This window comes from Phlebotomus argentipes, unplaced genomic scaffold, assembly GCF_947086385.1.
Source record: "Phlebotomus argentipes unplaced genomic scaffold, Phlebotomus argentipes genome assembly scaffold_18, whole genome shotgun sequence".
In the NCBI taxonomy this organism is placed as follows: Eukaryota; Metazoa; Arthropoda; class Insecta; order Diptera; family Psychodidae; genus Phlebotomus; species Phlebotomus argentipes.
The window spans coordinates 4,823,922-4,846,174 of NW_026776177.1; the positions used below are offsets into that span (position 1 = coordinate 4,823,922).

The 22,253-nt window shown below is 40.4% G+C and overlaps 4 protein-coding genes across 4 annotated transcripts; 2 read left to right on the top strand and 2 right to left on the bottom strand.

Moving 5' to 3' along the window:
- Nucleotides 1-163: 163 nt before the first annotated feature.
- On the top strand, nucleotides 164-8,940 carry LOC132260987 (ribosomal protein S6 kinase alpha-5-like). Its single transcript, XM_059759443.1, has 6 exons — nucleotides 164-1,136; nucleotides 3,311-3,379; nucleotides 3,468-3,601; nucleotides 3,686-3,770; nucleotides 4,099-4,214; nucleotides 5,013-8,940. The coding sequence occupies exons 1-6, from the start codon at nucleotides 521-523 to the stop codon at nucleotides 7,536-7,538; spliced, it is 3,546 nt and encodes a 1,181-aa protein (XP_059615426.1). The 5' UTR covers nucleotides 164-520; the 3' UTR covers nucleotides 7,539-8,940.
- Nucleotides 8,941-9,036: 96 nt separating this feature from the next.
- On the top strand, nucleotides 9,037-14,441 carry LOC132261059 (F-box only protein 33). Its single transcript, XM_059759583.1, has 5 exons — nucleotides 9,037-9,251; nucleotides 9,317-9,497; nucleotides 9,557-10,226; nucleotides 10,798-11,190; nucleotides 11,252-14,441. The coding sequence occupies exons 2-5, from the start codon at nucleotides 9,376-9,378 to the stop codon at nucleotides 11,399-11,401; spliced, it is 1,335 nt and encodes a 444-aa protein (XP_059615566.1). The 5' UTR covers nucleotides 9,037-9,251; nucleotides 9,317-9,375; the 3' UTR covers nucleotides 11,402-14,441.
- A 1,274-nt stretch (nucleotides 14,442-15,715) lies between these two features.
- On the bottom strand, nucleotides 15,716-20,845 carry LOC132259502 (tafazzin). The gene is made up of 6 exons (XM_059757165.1): nucleotides 20,587-20,845; nucleotides 19,907-19,989; nucleotides 18,536-18,581; nucleotides 16,893-17,136; nucleotides 16,576-16,828; nucleotides 15,716-16,499 (listed from the first exon to the last, which is right to left on the bottom strand). The coding sequence occupies exons 1-6, from the start codon at nucleotides 20,699-20,701 to the stop codon at nucleotides 16,458-16,460; spliced, it is 783 nt and encodes a 260-aa protein (XP_059613148.1). The 5' UTR covers nucleotides 20,702-20,845; the 3' UTR covers nucleotides 15,716-16,457.
- Nucleotides 20,846-21,009: 164 nt separating this feature from the next.
- Nucleotides 21,010-22,169, bottom strand: LOC132260045 (zinc finger protein 728-like). The gene is made up of 2 exons (XM_059757950.1): nucleotides 22,055-22,169; nucleotides 21,010-21,992 (listed from the first exon to the last, which is right to left on the bottom strand). The coding sequence occupies exons 1-2, from the start codon at nucleotides 22,157-22,159 to the stop codon at nucleotides 21,105-21,107; spliced, it is 993 nt and encodes a 330-aa protein (XP_059613933.1). The 5' UTR covers nucleotides 22,160-22,169; the 3' UTR covers nucleotides 21,010-21,104.
- Nucleotides 22,170-22,253: the final 84 nt, after the last annotated feature.

Genomic DNA, 22,253 nt, shown 5'->3' on the forward strand with positions numbered 1-22,253 from the left:
ATCCCAAAAAGTACAGTGATAGAAAAAGAAGAAAAATCATGTTACAATATTTTAATTTAATGTCTCTGTAAATATTTTGAAATAAATTAATTTCGTTTTCAATGCAAATATTGGCGTTTTGCGGAGTTTGAGAAGTGATTGCGGCTGCGTATATTGGCGTGGGAAAGTGGCAAAACGGCGGGTATTTTCAAAGGGGTCTCTGTGGAATAGACGCAGCCGAGGCGTCTGACAACGCACGGCGAAGTTTGGCGAGACTCGCTTTCTAATTGTCTTCAAAATGGCTGCCATTTGTGGAAATTTTTAATGAGTGTCCCTTGATTTTCCTTAAAAAAGAGTTTTTCAGTGACTTTGGAGTGCTTTAGCGAGTGCCGTGACACGTGGTGGGTGATCTCTGGCGTGGACATGGTGTGAAAAGTTGCGGAAAAGGGTGTGCAGAATGATAAATTTGCTGGTTGTAAAGGCCAAAGGAGGTTGATTGACATTCAATGTCAGTGGATTTGTGGGAAAAACTTTCGCAATAATGAAAAGGAGCAAGAAGGGCGACATGTCCAAGAACAAATATCACGAGAGTGGATTTTTTGAAGAAAACAACTTTGTGGAGTACATCAAGGCGGGATCAGTAGCTATGAGGCCAAAGACTGCACACGCTGTCGCGTCCAAGTACAGTGATGCGAAGGAGATGCAACGGAGTCAGGGCAGTCAGTCGCCGCCAGCTCACCAGCAGCCGAAGCACCACCAGGAGGGCAAGGGGCGGCGTGGCAAGAAGGCGGCCCCGCACGCGCCCGCCGCGGGGATACTGAAGAAGGGCCCGCAGACGCCCCGCACGAACATGTTCGCGCGGAGCGGCCAGGAGGCCGATCTGGGTGTCTCCTCGACGTCCCGCCATGCCTACCGGGAGCCCCGGAAGTCGGGCAACAGCGAGAACGGCGTCGACGGCGAGTACCACATCGTCATCGACACGGACGACGAGGAGGAGGCCGAGCAGGGCCTCCAGAGTGTCCCCGCCAGCGCGGACGCCGACGCCAGGAGAACCAAAGTGCCCCCAGCGGAGCAGCGGAGCGACTCCGTGGTCTGCGTTGGCACCTACAGCAAGAGTGACTTTGACCTGGAACAGACGTCGAGAATCAGGAACAATGGTTGGTTGACACACTTTCCGTCCCTATTATACGCTTCTTCTCTCATTTTTATGTGCACAACACGCTGCAGAGCATCTCTGAAAACATCCGCAATTGCTAATTGATTGAGAGATGCTGAGAATGGGGCTCGATAGGGCACAAATAAGAGCCACACATTGGCCCAAAGTAATCCTTATCTCTGCACACTCTGTGGTCAATAACATTCGGAAGTGATAATAATGCTGCGCTGTCAAGAATTTTTTCTCACTCTTCACAAAATTACCCTCGCGCTGACCACAAAGTCCTGCAGTTTTGCCATACAGAGTTGTCGAGAGGCCTTCGGTGACTCATGAGATATGGTGAAATTTTTGTATTAATCTTTGAGCTGACGAGGTTAAAGTGATTTTCAATGTCTGCACGCGCTTAAATTACAGTCGCAAAGAGAGACAAGGTGGCGAGAAGCTCACTCTCTCTCACAGAAGGTTTAGAATTTCTACCCTCTTCGGCTTCAGTGAAGAATTCAAGTTGCGATTATGTATTTTGGCATTTTACACGCACTTTTTTACTCTTTCAATGTGTTCAATGTCGCCCATAAGTCAGCATTGGCTCATGATGGTTGAGATTCTTAATGTGCAAACTCAGAACTATTAACTCTTTTCCTGGGAAGGAAAGTGAAAACAAAATTTCAGGTCTGTTTTAAATATTCTTTTGGGAAAGTCCCAACAAAGGCGTCGTTGCAACTTTACTTTCATAACATTTTAAATAAGCTGTCAAAAATATTAATTTGTTGCAAGATTACGATTCATATTATTTACAAAAATCCGGAAAATTCACGTGAAAACCAAGAAAATAGACAAAAATGATGTTTTTATGTGTAGATAAACACATGTTTACTTGATTGTCTTGCCATTTGTGCACATTTCAGTACTCTAAATTGAGGTTATGTGTTTCCGGACATTATTCGATCCTTTCTGATGAAATCTGTAATGTTGCAACGATCCAAAACTGGACAGAAAACGCCTTGAAGATCGTGAAATTGTAATTACAACCAAAATTTCATCTAGAAACTTTTCTAAGCTATAAAAATCCTCAGAACTTTTCTTAAGTATTCTACAGATAAGCAAGGATCTTGTTCCTTATCAGAGGATTTGCCACGGAATGTAGTAATATATTTGCCAGTATAATGAAGTGGAAAGCAATGTTCTAGTTTTTGGTGTTTAACAGAAATAAAAGACAGGCTCGAACGTTACATAATGTTAAAGCATGTGAATTGTTTACAATAGCTGTGAACACGCGATGAGGATTAGTGGTCAGAGATCTTGGGAGTGAATTTCGGGCTTATATGTAACTCAGAGAAGTCAAATTAAATGTTACCGTTAGCCAAGATTGTGTAGACAAACGTGCAATATTCGGGGACAGAGAGTGTCGCGCGTAATATTTATTCCAGACACTTCTGTTCTTATAAAAGGTGATAAAGCTCTGAAGGACAGCGTGACTATATTAATTTTTGAGGTCTTGTTCAATATGTTTGTTGACTTTTTTTCATTCACGCTGTTTGTTTTAGAAGTTTTGGGCGACTTGAGATGATTTCTAATATATATATTCTGTGTCCTGATTAGAATGTTGAAATATGACGAAGGAGGTGAATTTATATTGATGTGTGTGTGTTTCTTTTCAATTTGAGGAAGCGTGTGTTAAAGAATATGACACCAATTCTCAGTCGCGAGAAATCTCAGATATTTCGTCTCTATTCCGTTGACAAGAGTTTAACAGGAGGGAAAATATACAGAAATGTTCACCGTTTACCAAATTCTTACTGTCTTTTTTCGCTTTTTTGAGAAAGTATGTAAGCCAGAAGAGAATACGCGAAAAAAAGACATAATATACAAGAAGAGAGGAGTTTAAGCGATGATTTTCTTCGTGGACTGGTAACCCACTTTTCGGCTATAAAAAGTGTAAGCTGTTTTGTAGTGTTGGTGGAAGGCAACATGATTACATGATTGATGTATTATGAAAAGAGAGAGAGAGAGAGAGAGAGAACTGAGGTGGTGTTGTTGCACACAAGAGAGATGATGATTTTGAGGAAGTCGATAATATGTGTACAACTGAGAATGCATTTTGCAATTTTGCCCGAGACATATCAATGCAATTATCTCACTCTCATGTTTGTTTTTTTTTCTTCTTGCGCCTTTCAGTGGTGCTGCGGCCAGAAGATAAGGTGGACATTTCTCACTTTGATATTTTGAAAGTGTTGGGCACAGGCGGTGAGTATTTTTCATCAATTGACACGTGAATCTGCAGTGATTTGCTTATTTCTCTCTCTTTCTCTTTCCTTCGCTCTCGTCATTATAGCTTACGGTAAGGTGTATTTGGTGAGAAAGAGCGGCGGAGTTGATCACAATAAGCTGTATGCGATGAAAGTGCTGAAAAAATCAAATCTCATACAGAAGAAAAAGACAGCAGAACACACGAGAACAGAGAGACAAGTGAGGAATTTTTTTTTGCGTTGTGAAACTGTTCAATTTTCGCTGAATTGCTAAAATCAATTCAATGTCACACTTTTTTTCCAGGTCCTTGAAGCTATAAAGGACAGCCCGTTCCTGATTGACTTCCACTATGCTTTTCAGACGGAATCACGACTTTATTTAATCATAGGTGAGATTCTTTTTGTCTGTTTATAATAATTCTCAACTCATTCGGATATTAATTTGTGCAAAGTATGATGGAAAAATATGCTGACGAGTGTAGTTTTGATGTTGAATCTCTTTTTGCACACACATGAAAATATGTTTACTCGTTTTGCAGTGCTGTTTTGCCAACAATTCAGATTTAAGGCACAATAGCAAGTGCGTGGAATGAAGAAATTCGAGTATTTACTGAGGAGAGTGTTGTTTTTCCCAGGAAAACTGGAAGAATTGAAATTGATTATGAAAAAAAACTGCGTTGATGACGGAAATATTTAATCAATCTCATTGTTTTATAGATTATGTGAGCGGAGGTGAGCTTTTCACTCATTTGTACACACGGGAAAACTTCACGGAAAACGAAGTTAGGATCTACATAGCAGAAATTGTAGTTGCTCTGGAACAACTACACAAGGTAATAATAATATTGGGGATATTTTCAATTCGACAATCATGCAAAACTTGTCGATCTCTGTGTCGAATGATGAATGGAAAATGATGAAAAGTCAAAATAGTAATTTTTTAGGAGAGAAAATTGAAAATTTTGCTTTAATATCGCTGAGAAATTTGCCAAATTGACTTTTAAACCGTCAAAACATTTTCCAATTGCTCTGTAATAATTATTTTGTGAATATTTCAGTTGATTTTATTAGTATTTTTTGAAATCATTAACTGAAATATTGAAAATCAATGGAAAAAAATGAAAATATTTATTTCCTAAGACAATTTTTAATGCTCTTCGAGTACATTTCATCCCAAAAAAGATCTAAAAAATCAACTTTTCTTCAAAATCTTCAAGTGAAAAAGTTAAAAGATATGAAAAATTCATCAATAGGCGTTTTATGCGTTTAACTACAAATGGAGACAATTTTCTTAGAAAAAATGTACGTCATAAACGACAAATAGTCGACTTTTCATAGCTTTCGTCGCAAAATATAAACTTTTTTCCATTTGTGTTTCTTGAATAAATAAGATTTTGGTATTTTGTTGATGTTAGCAATTTTTGCTACTTTACTGTTGTTTTTGAAATGCATTTTTATCATTTGGGCGCTGCAAGAAAACTTCACCTCAATTCTTAAGCATATAAGCAAAAGCATTAGTTTTCAATTTGAGGAAATCCAAGAGTTGTTTGTTTGCAAATGTAGTTATTGTTTCACCATTTGTACTGTTGTTTTTCTTACACAAAGTGTTAATATTCTTCCTCGTTTTGCAGTTGGGAATAATTTATCGTGACATAAAGCTGGAGAACATCCTTCTGGACGCTGATGGTCACATTGTTATTACGGATTTCGGGCTGTCGAAGGAATTGACGACGGACAAGAATGGGCGCGCTTACAGCTTTTGCGGCACGATTGAGTACATGGCGCCGGAAGTGGTGAAGCAGCAGGGCAACATGGGCCACGATTTCGCCGCCGATTGGTGGTCAGTGGGCGTGTTGGCGTACGAGTTGCTCACTGGCTCGTCGCCATTCACGCACGAGGGCGAGAAGAACACTCAGCACGACATATCGCTGCGTATACAGAAGGGACCACCGCCGTTGCCGGACAGACTGAGTGCTGAGGTGAGGGATTTCATCTCGAAGCTCCTGATAAAGGATCCAAAGAAGCGCCTAGGTGGCAGCAAAGTGGAGGCGACGGACATCAAGTCGCATCCATTCTTCAGGCGCATTGACTGGGAGAAGTTGGTGCGCAAGGAGATTCCGGCGCCATTCAGGCCGCCCAAGGACTACGAGACGGACACGAGTAACTTCAGTGAGGAGTTCACGCGACTGCCCATCGCAGAGTCACCGTGTCCAGTGCCACCGAATCACGAGAGACTCTTCCGTGGGTATTCGTTCGTGTCGCCACACCTGCTGCGCCTCAAGGCTGTGTTCAATGGTCACATGTTGCACAGTCCGACGGGGATAAAGCCGAAGCTGAGTGACCTGAAGACGATGCAGACGAGTGAGTTGCCTTTCTTCCAGAAGTATGAAATTGACTTTCGTGAGTGCATCGGCGATGGCTCCTTCTCCATTTGCCTGAAGTGCATCAAGCGCACGACACGAGAGGTGTTTGCTGTGAAAATACTCAGGGCGTCACACGATGCCCAGAGTGAGATAGATAATCTAATTGCATGCCAGGGACATCCGCAAATTGTCCGCTTTGTTGAGGTGATACGCGATCAGGCGTTCACGTATATTGTGCTAGAGCATCTCGATGGCGGTGAGTTGTTTAAGCGCATTCAGCAATCGAGGCGATTCACGGAAATTGAGGCATCGGGAATTTTTACGCAAATTGTGAAGGCAGTGCAATTTATGCACTCAAAGAATATCGCTCACAGAGACTTGAAGCCGGAAAATGTGATTTTCGCCAGTAAGAAGTCCAATTTGGTGAAAGTGGTGGACTTTGGATTTGCCGTGAGGCAAGATCCGTCACACGTGAGTGTGCCTTCGTCTGCATTCACGCTGGAGTATGCGGCTCCGGAGGTGCTGAGTAAGACAGCCATAGGCGATAAGGTGCACATGGAGGCGTGTGATCTCTGGTCACTCGGTGTCATACTGTACACAATGCTGTGCGGACAGAGTCCCTTCAGGCCGCCCACGGGCTCGGAGGAGAGCATCTCAGGGCTGGTGGAGAAGATCAGGCGTGGGGAGTTTGACACGAAGACGCCCGCGTGGAGAATTGTGAGTTCAGCCGCGAGGGATTTGGTCACACGGTTGCTGACAGTTGATGCGGATACGCGAATGGAGATGAGTGAATTGGTGAATCACACGTGGCTTCAGGGCACAACGCTGCGTAAGTCACAGCTCACGCATCTCACATTGGCACAGGATTTGGCGGCGTTGGACATGAGTGTGAAGCACATCTTTGACGCTTATAAGCATGCCCAGTCGAAGGGCTTTTCCATGTTTGAGGTGGAGAATGCGAAGTTGTCGCAGCGACGCCGGCATAAGAATCACATGTCGGGCAACTCAATGGCCAGTCACAGTAGTGAGAGTGATTTGGGCAGGAGCAAGAGTTCCAGCGGTGTTGTCACGTCTGATCTCAATAATCGTTCTCTGAGTGTCGACACGAGTTCGGACATTGAGATTGTGGCGGAGTTCACAGTTGAGGACTATCCAGCGGACATGGTGACGTTGAATAACAATGATGAGGCTACAAAGGAGGCAATCCTGCCGCTGGAGAATGACGATGAGGAGGAGGAGGAGGAAGAGGAAGAGGAAGAGGAGGAGAGCCATGTGAATGAATCCTCGCAACAGACTGAAGATATTGACGTGGAGAGACATAGTACAATAGACTTGGGTGTGAAGCAGTTGCCACAGCGTGAATTGCCGCCACTCGAGGGCATTTCGGTGGCGTCGAAGAGGATTTTGGTGCATCAGATGCCAAACATGCTGGATGGATTTCGCGATAGTGGCGCTGGTGAGACAACGATCAGTGTGCCAGTGGAGCGTGATAATGGTTTCAGTGAGGAGGACATTCGGGATGGCTACAGGATGTCGCTGAAGTATCAGGAGGTCTGTATGACCATCTACAGCAGTCAGAGGCGATCTGCGGTGGGGCAGAAGAGGAAGAAGCAGAGGCAGACCAACAATGCGAAGGCGGCGAAGGTGCCGAAGATCGAGCACAAGCCGAAGGCGCCGCCGAGTCCTGTGAAGGTGTGCCAGAGGATAACGAGGCGCATGCGGCGCGAGGAGATCTGCGGACGGGAGGATCTGTTCAAGGACCACGAAACCTTCTACTACATTCAACTGCTGTGAGAATAAGTGACATCTTGAGCTGGATTTTGCAGAGAATCCGTACGCCAAATGAGAGTACGGAAGTATAAAACAAAACCTATTTTTTCTAAATATTGTTCTTTTTTCCTGAATAATTAACACCTATAATTTGAAATAATGGAAGTTAGTAGAGTAGTTAAATAGTTGTTTTTTTTTGTAAAGATGGATTTTTGAGTAGAGAAAGAGAGAGAGAAAGAGGAACGAATGGGAGGCAACTGTACGACAAAAGGAGGGCCCAAAGAGTGTCCCCAAATCCAATATTTATGTACATATGAGCAGCCAGAGTTATTGAAGAGATATATTCAATTATTAGTAATTAAACTTTGAGAGAGAGACAGAGTTTTAGGGTTTAAATGTATTAAGCATGGATATATTATTTAGTTAAGGCCACAATTACTTGTAAATGAAAAAAAGGAAAATGTGGTGGAAAGAAAAAAATTATGGAATTTTTGCTCTAACACTGAAGTGCACTTAAAACAAAATAAGAAAAAAAAGAAATGAGAGTTCTACCAAAAGAAGTAACATATTAGGTGAAAAAAATTTAATGAAAAAGAAGTGAAAGAAAATCTCAAGTATATAGAAAAAAAGGATACTTTTAAATATTTAATCAAATTTTATAATAATTTCACAATTTATCGCGAAAATACTGAGAGAAAATCAAACGAAATCATGATTTTTTCGTTACACATTTACTAAATTAATCTTATAGCGTTTTATTTGTTTCCAACATCAATTACGGCCATTCGTTTCTTTATTTTTCAAATGTCTTTCAAAAAAAGGAAAATGCAATAATTTTGCGATTTTGGGGGGGAAATAAGAGAGATTTTTGCTTGTTAGCTTACGCGAAGGGTTTTGCCTTATACTTGAAATGATAAGGCAACTGTTGTTAACAGATTATTATGAAAATAATATATATGGACCAAATGCGACTTGATTGATGAACAGCGGGTAGAATATATAGCCCAGAAAACATGTTTCTTTTCTAATTTTCACACAACACACGAAGTAAATAAATAAAATAATCCGGAGATTCCTTGTAATAGCGCAATTTTACCTACAAAGATGCAAATGTGAAGATAAAAACGTGCTTAACTTTTACCTTAAATGGGAGATTAAAATGTCGCTCTCACTTTGAGTAAAAAGTTACGGCGGAAAAACTAAACTGTTGTTCAGCAAATTTATTGCTCCAATTGATTTTTACCTATAAATGGAATTGAAATTTAATTTTAGTTGTTTAGAGAATACACAGAAATTGTATTTTTATAATGATAGAAAGATGAGAAAATTATAATTTTGGGTTTTTTTTGTTAGTTTCATAACGTTATGTTTTATTTATAATACTGAAGTAAACACAGAATAAAAGGAATTAAAAATGACAGTAAAATTGCAGGTGTTTGATTGAAACACGCGTTTCATGTTTCATTTGCCGCGCGCGAGCGAATTTTTGTCTGAGTGTTCTCCGAGTGATTCTGCCAATGGACACTGTGAGCGCTGCTGTCGACTGGGAGAAATCGAGTGAGATTTTGGCTTAGACGTCACGAAAATTCAGACGAAGTGGCGAAAAAATTTTTCTTCTAAAACTTTCCATAAAATTCACTCATTACACACCAACTGCACGCACTGAATTAGTAACAGAAAAGCTCGTGGAAGAACAGGAAGGAGAGTGCAAGTGTGATTTAGCGTGGGAGATGCCAGGTAAGTTGGAGTGAAAGTTGTGTCGCAATTTTTCTGGTCACCTTTGTGAATTTTCACCTCGTCAGTGGAAGAAACCTGAGGAGCAGAATCCACAGATTGTTAATTGACTGCTGAGAATAGCGCTATGGGATGGGGCAAAATACCTGCCCTTGCTCTCGTGGAAGTTTATCGCTACCTTGAGCCCCCGGATCGCCTCCAGGCGTCTGCCACCTGCAAGCACTGGCGCCAGACACTCTTCCATCCAAGGTGAGTCCCTCCGCAGGCGCCCCAGACAGTCTAACAGCCCTTGCGTTGTCGCCTGACAGGTTCTTCGACAGAGCCACCTTCGTGGTGAATCGCAGGAATGAGGCTCGCAATGCGTTCTACCTGCAGAATCTGGCCCACTTCATCAGCGCCACGTCCATCATCTTCGACTCCAGCAGCGCGCACGCTGTGCAGCGCGCCGCTGAGATCCTCCTGGCCATCTGCTCAGTGAACGAGCGCCTCGTCTCGCTCTCCCTCAGGCCCACGCAGAGCCAATTCGCACTGCCCAGGCAGTTCACCACGGAGAACTTCCTGCACAGTGGCTTGATTGAGCCGATCAAGAGCCTCCTGGGCAGACGCAGTCCCGCCATTCGCCACCTCAATCTCGGCTCGTGCGAGCGCCTCAGCATGTACTGCCCCGAGTTCCTGCGCGCCCTGGCGTGCCCCCAGGAGCTGCGCCTCCTCGCCATGGCGTCCGTGAAGGAGAACCCCAGCTTCTACTACGTGGGCAATCTGGAGGCCAGTCTGTTCGACAAGTGCTCCAATCTGCGCCTCCTCTCCATCGACTACGATTTCCTCAGCGATGAACTCCTGCGCGTGCTTCAGCTGCTTCACCTCGAGCGCATCGTGCTCCACATTCATGCATTCGACAAGACCCAGAGTGGCTCATCCGATGACGCTTGGCGCAGCTTCCAGGATCACAGTCCACAGACTGAGCTGCGAATCAATCTCGTGAGTACTCAATAATCGCCTTGGCACAAAAATACTAATTGTTGTGCTTCTTCTTCAACAACGAAAAAATCAGGGAAATTAGTTGAGATGTTAAACTTACATAAGCACTTAAAACCTTTCACTTTTTTGCTCATTCAGTAAAATATTCCATTAATCTTTGATGAAGCAGCATAAAAAGTGGATTTTGACCTCTCTCGCGCTCTTATTGTTTTAATTGAATTCCATATTTTGGATGGTTTTTTCACTTGAGTAAACTTCTTTTGCCTCACATATCGCGGCGCTTGTTGTCTCATGCAAACATTGAATCATGCCGAAAGAGAGAAAAAAATACAGTTTCAATAACACATCACAACTCCCACGTTTTCTGGGTTAAATTTGACCTCCCAACTGAAGTAAGAGGGAAGAGAGAAGGTGGAAAAATACAAAATGTCGAAAGTATATGCGAGGGGCGTGGCTAAGCAATGGGTGGAGTTAACTCTTTACCAGTATTTTCAGTCAATATTATCAAACTGAACACACTTGACAACGTGAATTGTGTAAATTCCTCAATTTATTTATTACTTTCTTACAGATAAAAGCTTCTGAGGCAGTAAAATACCTCCACAGCCACATTCTGCACGAGAGCATGCCACTGTCGCACATGAAGGTGTTGTTCTGCAAGCACATGAATCCACAGGCGGTGGATTTCATATCGCAAAACTACAATGGCAGCTTCAAGAGTCTCACGTGGATTGACTCGTCGTATGATATTCAGGAGGCGGAATTCTATTTCAGGACTGATCAGGATCCACTTGTGATGATGGCGTGGCGTTGCCGGAAGCTGGAGGAGATTGTGGTGCACGGATATCTGCTGGATGTGCACAATCTGGTGGGAATTGCGAGATTGAGGGGTAAGGATTTGAAGAGATTCGAAGTGGCCAAGTTCGATCTGCTGCCCAATCCTCTCCTAGTGTCATTTCTCAATGTAAGGAAGTGGTTTTTTTGGTGTGTTTGAAGAGTGTTTAATGTGTGGGTTTCCTTGGCAGGAGATCAATCGTCTGATGGTCGGTGAGTGGCATCCGAAGAAGGACAAGGAGCTGCCAGCGGCTCTCTCAAGCTGTAGTTACCCGAGCGAGTGTGCACGTGACAAGTACATAATGGAGTTGACTCAGAAGGACATTGCGGACTTCAACTGAACACACACTCAATCAAGCACACTCTGCAAACAGAACTAAGTCGACTTGCTGCCACTTAATTTGTATTTTAGATCACCAATCAGTGGACAGTGCGTAGAAGAAGAGTTACTGCAATTGCAAAGAAAAAAAGAAAACCATTCAACTCAAAGATGACAACAGCTGTGCAGTGAGGTAATTAATTTGTGTAGAGAATTCCTGTCAGATTTATATATTGTTTTATCATGAATTATTATATTTTGTGTATCTCTATTGAGAACGAAGAGTGATTGTGCTTTTTGTCAGCGCTTAAGGACAAAGATTTTTAAAAACAGAAGAGCGAAAGATCTTTATGAAACAATGTGATACAATCTCTATAGAAAAAAAACATGATTAAGATGTGAGAGAGATGCAAAAAGGAGCAAAACAAACTGCTGATCAGATGAAGAGAAAGAGAGAGAATTTTATTATTGATGAAGAAAAGTTGTATTGGGAATCTTAATAGGAATTAACGAAGATGAAGGAGAAGAGAAAAAAACCTACCATGAACGAATATTTACTAGTGAAAAGAAGTGCGAAATCACAGCTGATGAATTACGTGTTTAAAATCAACGTACAAATATTATATCTTTGAGAAAAAGAGAGAGAGAGAAAAGAAGAAGGGAAGCAGAAGAGGAGTTTTGCCTAAACATCCAAATGATGAAAAGTCGACAAGTTTAATCTTTGAAAAATTTTTAAGTAATATATAAATCAAATTGTTCTGATAAATCAGCGTCTCTGGACTCCTTAAGTAGTACTTTTTGAAATACTTGTAGGCAAAGACAATTTATTATCTACACATATTTAAAATAATAGTGATTGTGTGTCCTTAACACCAATTGAGGAACGTTCTTTCAATGCCAGAATTATGCTGAAGGATTATTTTTGGTGTTTTATTGTTCTTTTTGGAAATTTCTATTTGTGATGAGAACTTGAATTTTAGTCTCAATAATCTGTTTCATTCTAATGCAATATGAATTGTTTTTTTTCGATGTAGATTAACACCCTTGCCATTGCTTAATATTGTTTTTTTACAGACGCGCAACAGACGTGAAAATTTCGATATTGAAATGATAATTTTTTTTGGAAAAAATATACATATTATTGATTTAATTTGGGGGAAAAAATAAATAGATTGCATGTGCAGGAAAAAAACTATAAAAATACATATATATTTAATATAATAAATAAATTTAACAAGAGTATTGTAATGTATAATCGTAAAAAAACACATAATATATTATTGATATGATGACATTAAAAAAGAAGAAAAGGAGGAAAAACTTAGCTAAATCGCAAGAACATCAGGAAGAAATGATGAGAAAAATTGATTTGAAATCAAAAGAAAACAAAAAAGGTCGAAAGAAAATGTCTCCAAAAAAAAGACGCAATTTAAAAACTTTTTAGAGAGAAGATTTGATCTAATTTAGTAATTCCATTTTATCTTAAACTATTTGTATGAGGAGAAGAGAAAGAAAAAAGCAAGAGGTTAGAAAAAAAATCAGAAAATAAGATATTGCAAAAGAGGAAAACGTGTGATAATATTTTGTATTTAATATGAATCATTTACAAATGATTATATTATATTCATTAAAAAGAAAGAAAAAAATATAGCACCATAATTTTTGTCATGCAACTTATTAGGAATTTAATAGTGAAATTGCCGTTTTTCCAAAAAGAGAAAAAGAGAGAGAAAGAAAACAACTCAAAAACTCAAATGATAAAAAAATGGTTTAATGTGAAAATGGGAGAAATACTTTGAAGTTTAATAACAACAACAAAAAATGAAGAATCTTTAGATGCGAACGAAGAAAGGTGTATTTGAATAAGAAGGAGTAGAAAAAAACAGTTGCGTGAAGAGCTGTTAAGGGTCGTCTAAACAACTCTCTAGTCACCACCACTTCCAGGTTTTCCATCGAGTCATTAATAAGAAGAATTGTGTGAAATGCAAGGTGAAAGAAGACGTAGAATAAGGAAACAATGAAGGGAATTGTATAATGATATCAAGTGCCAAAAAAAATACAAGAAAACATAACAAGAGTGAATTCTGCAAGTGAAGAAGAAGAAAGAACACAACAACACAAATGTTTTTATGAATGTGAAAATGCGAGGTGTGTTTTACTAAGAAAAAAAAAATACTGTGAAGAGGAAGAAGAATATTAAACAACAACTTAGAGGGAAAAAGCAAATTATATGAAAAACAAGAAACTAAAAGCCTGATGTGATAGCAAGTAACAAAAAATGAATTTGCGATGAAGTAACAACTAGAAGAATAAACTATATATTTATAACGAAAAGTGAATAGACAAAGTTAAGAGCAAGTTTAATAACATCAAGACAATTAGAAACATTTAAAAATAGAGAAAAAAAAATATGTGTAAAATCTTACAAAAAGACCAAGATTCAAACGACCAAAATTCCATTTCAAATGAAGAGCACAAAATGGAAAAAAGGCAAATTTTTCCGTTTTCAACAGCCAAAAACATGTTTAACATAAAAGATGATTTATTTGTTTTGCATTTTACTTTGAAAATTATAACAATATAAGAAAACTTTGCGGTCGTTTTCCAATCAATCACAATTTGTAAGTTTTACATAAGAAACATTTATCGTAAATAGGAAGAGATTTATCTTTAAGGGTTGAAGTGAAGAAAAAAAAAGCGAAGGAATGCCAGAAATCCTTTCAGCAAAGAGAGAAAGAGAGAGAGAAATAAAGTAAAATATACCTTAAGAAAACTTAATATCCTACGAAAAAAATACGCCTTGGCATGGAATGCAAATAAAAAGTATGACAAGACAAAGTAAGATCGCTAATATCAATTAAAGGAGAAAAAAAATGCACTGATGAATTAAAACAAGAAACATTCTATGATGGCACTGAAAGTGCGTCTATTTGTAACAACAAGAAACAAGCCTGTGTTAGGAAAGATCCAAATATAGAATTCACCATATATAAGAAGATGAAAAAAAAAACCTTTTTCAGCAAGAAGATTGCGTTGAGAAGATTTAGTAATGAAGAGAGCGTGCGTAAAAACAACAAATAATTACTACAAAGCTGTGATATTGTGAAGTACGAACATCTCTAAAGAAGAAATAACAACAACAAAACACACAACAATTTACTAGCTAAAATGCATCGTGATACAAACAAAACAAGTAAGAAGTGAAGAAGTAAATGAAGAAAACAATGTGTAGTATCCTGGAGAATATGAGAGAGAGAGAGAAAGAGAGAGTGTGATTTAAAGTATTGAGCTAAAACTCTGCGAGTAAAAGTGCAAGAGAGACAAAAAAACCTTTTTCAATTTTTTTACATCAATCCTTTTTTGTACAATCATTTGGGAGAAATCGAAGATGAGAGAGAGAAAGAGATATTTTATGAGGAAGAAGCTAAAGTAGCAAAAGATCGGAAAAGTGTAATTTGTCGAAAAATTAAAAAAAAATAAATTGAGTGTGGCTTAAATTCCATTTTGATGATGATGATGATGAAGTGAAAAGAGCGAAAGATTCTTTGACAAAAAAAAACAACCACAAAGATTAACATCAAGATCTTACGAAACTGATAAATATTTTATAAAATACACCGGTGTCAATATCTGATATGTAATTTATATATATAAAAACTTCAAATACCTACTACTATAACAAAATAAACACCTTAAGCTAAACAATCTCTTCAGTCGTTATCAGTTTTATTTCCGCTGTATTCAGTTGCTTCGTCGTCTTCTGGAGTAATTTCTGCTGAAAGAACGAATCGTCAACGCTTCATTCGAATCTAATTTCAATGGCAAAAATCCACCCCAAACATCATCAAATTTACAATGTCTCAATTCAGCACAATTCTTGAAGATGCATAGAAAATACTATTGTCAGCCGAAAGTTTATTTAAAGTCGGTCAATTTCAGAAAATAAATCAGTCTATTATTATGTTTATCAGCCGGGTATTAGATTTAAAGATATGAGAGGTGATTTTCCTCCTTCTTCAGGGATAGAGAAAATTATGGGTGAGTTTGGTCGTTAGGATCCGCTTATCACACTCCAACAATCCACCATTCTAGCCTTCATTTTCTGCCAGAATGCAGAAAAGACGAGACCTTTTGCGGACATTTCCACCAGTGGAATCACTGGAGAGTTTGCCAAGAGTGTTTTCCATAATCTCAGGTTTGTACATCACACTCCATATCGTTCTCGTGAGGAATTGAGCTCGTTCGACCAATTATCCACACTCTTCCTTCAGCCATCGATTGTTGGAAGAAAGATTCTGCTGTTGATCGTCACAATAAAAGAAGATAGAAAAAAGTGTCTCGATACAGCTCAAATTTTTTATTTACATTATTATTATTATCTGTCTTTTAAACACTATCATTTTGGTATATCTTGTAATGTGTATATTTTCAAGAATACAGCTCTGACTCGATCGGTGGAGAGAAATGCAGAAAAAACAACATCTCAGGACAAAATCTGTGTGGGGATTGTTTGACCATAACAATAATCTTAAGATAAAAGCACTGCGTGTGTAAACATTTTTGGAGCAAAAAAAAATAAAACGGATCTTTTTCTTTTCTGTTTTATATAAATAAAAACAAAGGCAATCATTCCACCATCAAATCCCAATCCAGAAATTTGATATATATATATATATATATATATATTGCTGATCTAACTATGCACACATGCGTAGGTACAAAAAGGACTAATCAATTGGCATTTGAATCGTATCACAAAACAAGGTGATGAATAAAATCGCAATGAATGGCTAAATAGTTCACAGCTTATCTACATTTTGGGGAATTTGCCTTCCGTCCAGCATTCCGATTATACAGATTAACATCAACTCTTTTAAATTTGCGACCTTTAATAATGTCTCAGGGGAAATATGGGGCAAGAATTATGTGGACACTGTTCTTCTTAATATGTAATTATGGACTTGGAGACTGGATATTTCACATGGCACCGCGCGCGCAAGATATCCTCTCACGATACACAACTCTCTCTCTCTCTCTACGTTGTCAATTAATCTACTTATTCAGCCTCGTGACACTCGTCAGCACTTATTGTGTAGCTGTTCCGTCTTTATCCTTAAATTCTGCCAAAGAAAAGACACAATATTATGGTGAGTTTCTCTTGTGATTAAGACTCTAATAATTCCACCAAATACTCACATCTAATTCCTCCTCAATGCGATCTGTGATGACTTTTCTAGCCTCTGGCTCGGGAACATTGCGCTCTTTGAGAGACTTCACCAGTTCATTCAAGTCAATGGGCTCTCCGAAGTTGATGGTAACTTTCTTGCCCACGCGCAGAATGTAAGGTGGTTCATTCGGAAGAACAGTCTCCATTCCCTTATGCCAGATGGGAATGATTATTGGAAGAACAGGACTCTCGTAGATCAGGCGACCGATGCCCCACTTCAACCTGCAAAATGATGGCAAGAATTGCAGAGATTCTCTTCTCCAGCAATGCAGCTTTTCATCCTCACCGAATGTACTCTTGAGCCATGTTCACCTTCCCTTCGGGAAAGACGTGCACCCACTCGCCCAGCGCCAGCTTCTCTATGCACACATCCATGGCCGGCTGGTAGACGCCGGCGCCGCGCACGCACGGCACGCACTTGCCGAACATGAAGAAGAGGGAATGATACTTGTTGGTGAAGCAGATATCGTGCGCCGCCAGCGACCATCTGATCACGTTGTGGTTGCACACTTGATTCAGCGGAAGAACACCTGCAAGACAATCCAGCGCAACAAGTGGTTAATTTCCAATCCAAAAATGGGCCAAAATTGAGTGACAAATCTGTTAGAAAATACTGTCTAAGAGCCAATAAGAGAGCAAAGACACCAGCAAATCTTAGATTTAGACAGAGAGCGAGAAAGACAGTAATTTCCAACAGAGTTAACGGATTTGTTTAAGGAAAGATTAATTATCGACAGGTGAATTGGAAACTAAGAAAAGTCGATTTTTCATACTTGATGTCTTGTGTATTTTTGGAAAACTCTTAATCCGTTTTAGTACTAAAAAAAATTGTGTTAAATATTCTTAGAATTTGAATTAATAGATTATTTATCACATTTTAGATTATTTTTCAATTGAAAACTAAGAAAAGTTCATGTAAAATATGAAATTGATTTTTTAAAACTTATTATTCTAATAACATGTACTCGAACACTATGAAAAAACCGACTGAAAAATAATTTATTCAGTTTTTCTCTTAATTTTTGCCATATTTTAGTTAAATATTACAATAAATATTAATAAAATCAATTTAAATATTCGCAAAATAATTATTATAGAGCAATATTAACGCTTTAATGAACAATTAAGTATTTTAAGGTAAATTTCGCAGCAATATTAATTCAAAATTTTCAATTTGCTCTCCTGAAAAAGGACGATTTTGACCTTTCACAGTTTTCCATTCACCCGTCGATGTGTTGAACGTGCAAAAGAACACTAAAACACCGCAATTATCCTGCAATTGTCCCTCGTGTAGTGAGAGAAAAAGGACAAAATTATTTCTACTGACTTCTCCCAAGATGGCAAGAAAGAAGTTAAATCACTATATTTTCCTCCACTATCAGCATTAAAGAGGAAAAGTATTAAAGAAAAGAAAAACCATGATAAACAAGTAAAGTAAATTACAATGTGCTGCAAAAGACGAGAAAATTAGAGAGAAAGAAATTTTGAAATTCTGCCATTAAAGAAACGGTTAAATGTGAGAAGAAAATGGAAAAGAACTTTCTCTCTTCCTCTTTGTGGTTTTTTTATTTTTCATTCTTGCTTGCTTTAATCTATTTGCGAAAACTTGCCCGTTGCTGTGAGACCATTTTGCAATTCAGTATGAAAAGGAAAGAAAGAAAAAATGTACAGTTTAATCAAAAATGTCCTGTTCACAGGAGACGTAAAAAATAAACAGAATTGAAAGAAAAGAAGAAATATTTTCTTCAATCTCTACGAAGATTTTTCATTTGAATTAATTGGTCAAAGAAAGGACAAAAACAGAAAGAGATTTCACGATAGAAACTCACACACACACGCACACATTGAGAAATAATAATGAAAAATACAGAACAGGGACACACGTTCAGAATCATGCGCAAATCTTTCTTCAATCATTCATCATCTTACCCCATAATCCTGGGTCATCGAAGCATGACTCGTGATTAGAGCACGTCTGAGGAAGAGATTGTGAGAAAAAATTCATTAGCAAACACTGGGAAATGTGATAAATTTTCCCACGAATATTTCAATTTCATTGCATATCAATTTTCCAACTGCAATATGCACAGTTGTTGGCTTTCTTGGCTATTCCGCTTTTTTTTATACTTTTTACAATGATCACCTTTTCGTCGCGCGCGACAACAGCAGCGTCATTAAGCGCTTTAGTGTCGGAAATAAGAGGAAAACCTTCATGCGCGACCATGAAACTTTAACTCATAAATTATAGCGCAAAATTGACACTATTATTATTTCTTCTTCGCAGTTTAACTTTGCACGCGTTTGTTCGCGATGATTTGGCCAAGATTTAGCACAGATATCATGAAATTGGAGGGCTTAAGATGCCTCAGTATTCTCTCCTAGCCTCGCTATCAGTCCCATCAGTTGACCTTTAGATTGCTCGCTTATTTACTCAGTACATGAATTCCCAAAATCTGTCTTTTTCGGCAGTGGCGTGTGAATTTTCGCTCAAATTCTTACTCTAAACTCTCAAATGCACTCACACGCGATTTGCAAGGCTAGATTCTTTTCTCTCAATTTCCTTCACTGTGCAGCAGAAAATCCAGCAGAAATCACTTTGAAAGGGCTTCAATCACTGCAATTTAATTTTTAACCCTTTTTCAATGTCTTCAGAACCAAAATCTCACCATTATTTCACATTGAGCTTAGTCAAATTGATTATTTCTTAATGTGTCCAAGGAGAGAACATGTGATAAGCACAATTTTCTCTAATCAAATCAAGTAAATAATGTAAAAAAGCTAAAAAAAAAAATGCATAAAAATAAAGAGAGTTAGTCTAAATAGTAAAATCTTTGAATTGCAATATTGAGCTCACAAAAATTTCTCATGGAAACCGTCTCGAGTGTGAATCGCGTGAACAGAAGAGCGACGTTTACAGAAATCACAAGTAATCGAAGCCGTGTAAGACACGAATGTGTTCAATTGTGCATTGAAAAACGGTGAGAATTGAGATTGTGCGATTGATTGAGGCGCAATTATCACTGCTAAAAGTGTCTAGATCGTCTGGTCTAGACTGAAAGAAGATCTGGAAGGCTTTCCAGGGCAGAAGAGAGATCCTGGACTCGTTCCAGATTCTTCAGCAGAGCCAGAAGCAAGTTTCAATCACATTCAATTGACCATTGTCTCAATTACCCCCGAACTTATCAATGCGTTCGGCCAGTCATTGTGTTTTTCGCCAAGTCAATGACTCAATCAAGCGACTCTTCAACCGCCCGCGTCTCTCCTGCGCGCGACCCAAGGTAAACAAAGAGCTGCTCTTACAATGAGTGGGACTCCGTGTGGACGATTCCTCAGTGCGTCAGACAAGATTTGCCGATTGTGCACGCGAGTCTTGTTGAGCCACACTGCAAAAGAAGAACAAGAAAAACAGTGATGAGAGTGCAAATTCGCCAACTTCCTGCTTCCATTGTCGCCTCTGGCGCTGCAAATTCCCTTCTTTTCTTTTCTCTTTAAGGGCTTTTCCCTCGGTCGTGTGCGCGCACCTCAGGTGATGTCGTGTGCGCGTCATGTGAAAATTCCTGGGACGGGGAAAAGTGGGTCAAAGTGAATCTAATAGTGGTCAATGTCGTAAGATGGCAATTTCTCAATGAATCTCTCTTCGGCTGCAAAATGCCACGCAATTATGTAATTGGACGTGTGCTAATCCAGCGTGCGCGCCACGGATGTTGTGTGCAGTGCAACCGCACACTGGGCATGTGGCGTGAGCCCGAAAAATCGATTCCACCCAATCTCCCACCCCTGAAATCCAATTAGGGTGTCTCCAGCACGCCGGAGGCCACTCTCAGGCGCCTCTCCTGGCCAGAGGAGCGCCTCACACACTCACCGCGCCCCACTTGACCCACTTCTTCCGCCAGGGATTCCGGGAATTCGCACAGGGCGCCGCGCCAGAGAGACGTCCGCAGGACTCATGTGACTGGAGTTGGCTCCACCAGGCAATTTACCCATAATTATCTTGCTAAAGAGCCCCACAGCCGCGATTGTGACTGTGCTGGCCAGATGCCAGAACGTCGACGGCTTCCTCAGTCGTGGAAATATCCAGCTTATATTGTAACTCATTCTCACCACCTCATGCACACGCGGCACTCACTTCTACACTACTCTCGTATCACTTCCTGCCACCAGGAACTCACTTCAGCAATGATTCTTTCACTTTTTCGCGAGACTGCGGATTTCTCGCGACCGCGAGTCTGGCAATTGCTTCGGCAGACTGCCACTATTGGCGCCACAGGCTGAGCGACCGCAGCGCCAAAGAATATTTAGAACATCGCGCGCTTTACACTCGGAGAAAAGTTTGTTCTCCAATTCTCCCTAATTTATCTTATAATTGAGTTATTAAAAACATTGAGGATAAAATTTCAAGCCTTTTATTTACACAGCAGACGCCCTTCTTTTCGCACTCCTCTGCTTTTTGACTAGGTAATTTTGCAGCAATTCGGCTATGCGATGAACATCTCTGATTTCAGTTGGCGGAGCGTTTGGGTGGCATTCTGGGGCATTCGTGGAGCACCAGAGTCATCTTCTTGGGGAACTCTTCGCCGCATCGTTGGCACTTGTACGTGCTCGCGTGTGTGCGACTGTGCGACTTGAGAGTCTCTTGGGTGACGAAGCACTTGCCGCAGCGATCGCACAGGTGAGCCTGGCGAGACGGCTTGTCGTGCGCTTCGATGTGACTGAAGAGCGCCACGCGGGTGTTGAACTGCTGAGAGCACAAGCGACACCTGTAGATAGCACTGTCGCTCTCCTCCACGGCGTCTCCGTGGACGGAGGACTTGTGGTTCTCGAGATTGAAGCGGTTGCTGTACGTCTTGCCGCACTGGTCGCAGATCAGAGAGCTGCGCTCGCGATGGCTCATGCTGTGCTGGTAGAACTTCTTGCGCGTGTCGAAGGTGCGGGAGCAGGTGCCGCACTTGTACTCCTTCTTCTGGCACTGTCCGGGTGTCTTCATGTGTCGCGACAGGGCCTCGAAGGAGTCGAATCTCTCGCGGCAGTTCATGCAGAGGAAGTACGACGGAACACCCGTGATGGTCACCGGCTGAGGAGTCTTCTCCGCCGCGCCACTGCCACTGCCAATCTTCACAGTCAAGTCAGCGCGTCCCGACAGTCTCTTCACGATGGTGGTGACATCCCGCTTCGGAGGACCTCCTTCACTCTCAGCGCCACTCTTTCCGCGCTTGCGATTAGTAACACGTGTAGTTTTGCTGGGAGAAATCTCAGTCTGAGTCTTCTTCTCCAGCTCCCGAAGTTTCTTCTCAGTCTCATTGGCCATTGCTACAAAATTGGCAAACTCCTCGAGTGTTTCGCGGCACGAACTGCAGCATGTTGTTGGCAAACAGTCCTCCGGCGATACCTTCAAAGCAAAAACAGTGCATTTTACACTCTTCGGCTCTCTTTCACAGTGTTTAAACTCACCTTCCTGGCCAGACACACCTCCACGTTAGTCATTACAATGGGATTCTCCAGTAAATTCACTGTAATCTGGTCAGAAGAGCCACAAAAGCGACAAACTTGGCTCATCTTCGTGACAACCTGGACATAAACAAACACTAAACATTCCAACTCCGCATTGAAAACCCATCAATTGTGCGATGAAAACACGCGACATCTGCCG

Excerpts from the sequence above, each read along its gene's own strand:
- LOC132260987 (XM_059759443.1), top strand. The coding sequence starts at position 521 with ATGAAAAGGAGCAAGAAGGGCGACATGTCCAAGAACAAATATCACGAG. Across the intron at positions 3,380-3,467 it reads GAAAGTGTTGGGCACAGGCG|CTTACGGTAAGGTGTATTTG; the intron begins GTGAGTATTTTT and ends TCGTCATTATAG. Across the intron at positions 3,771-4,098 it reads ACGACTTTATTTAATCATAG|ATTATGTGAGCGGAGGTGAG; the intron begins GTGAGATTCTTT and ends ATTGTTTTATAG.
- LOC132261059 (XM_059759583.1), top strand. The coding sequence starts at position 9,376 with ATGGGATGGGGCAAAATACCTGCCCTTGCTCTCGTGGAAGTTTATCGC. Across the intron at positions 9,498-9,556 it reads CAGACACTCTTCCATCCAAG|GTTCTTCGACAGAGCCACCT; the intron begins GTGAGTCCCTCC and ends GTCGCCTGACAG. Across the intron at positions 11,191-11,251 it reads TCCTAGTGTCATTTCTCAAT|GAGATCAATCGTCTGATGGT; the intron begins GTAAGGAAGTGG and ends TTTCCTTGGCAG.
- LOC132259502 (XM_059757165.1), bottom strand. The coding sequence starts at position 20,701 with ATGAGTTACAATATAAGCTGGATATTTCCACGACTGAGGAAGCCGTCG. Across the intron at positions 19,990-20,586 it reads CTTTAGCAAGATAATTATGG|TGTGGCTCAACAAGACTCGC; the intron begins GTAAATTGCCTG and ends CTTCTTTTGCAG. Across the intron at positions 16,500-16,575 it reads GCATTGAGGAGGAATTAGAT|AATTTAAGGATAAAGACGGA; the intron begins GTGAGTATTTGG and ends TTTCTTTGGCAG.
- LOC132260045 (XM_059757950.1), bottom strand. The coding sequence starts at position 22,159 with ATGAGCCAAGTTTGTCGCTTTTGTGGCTCTTCTGACCAGATTACAGTG. Across the intron at positions 21,993-22,054 it reads AGGTGTGTCTGGCCAGGAAG|GTATCGCCGGAGGACTGTTT; the intron begins GTGAGTTTAAAC and ends TTTGCTTTGAAG.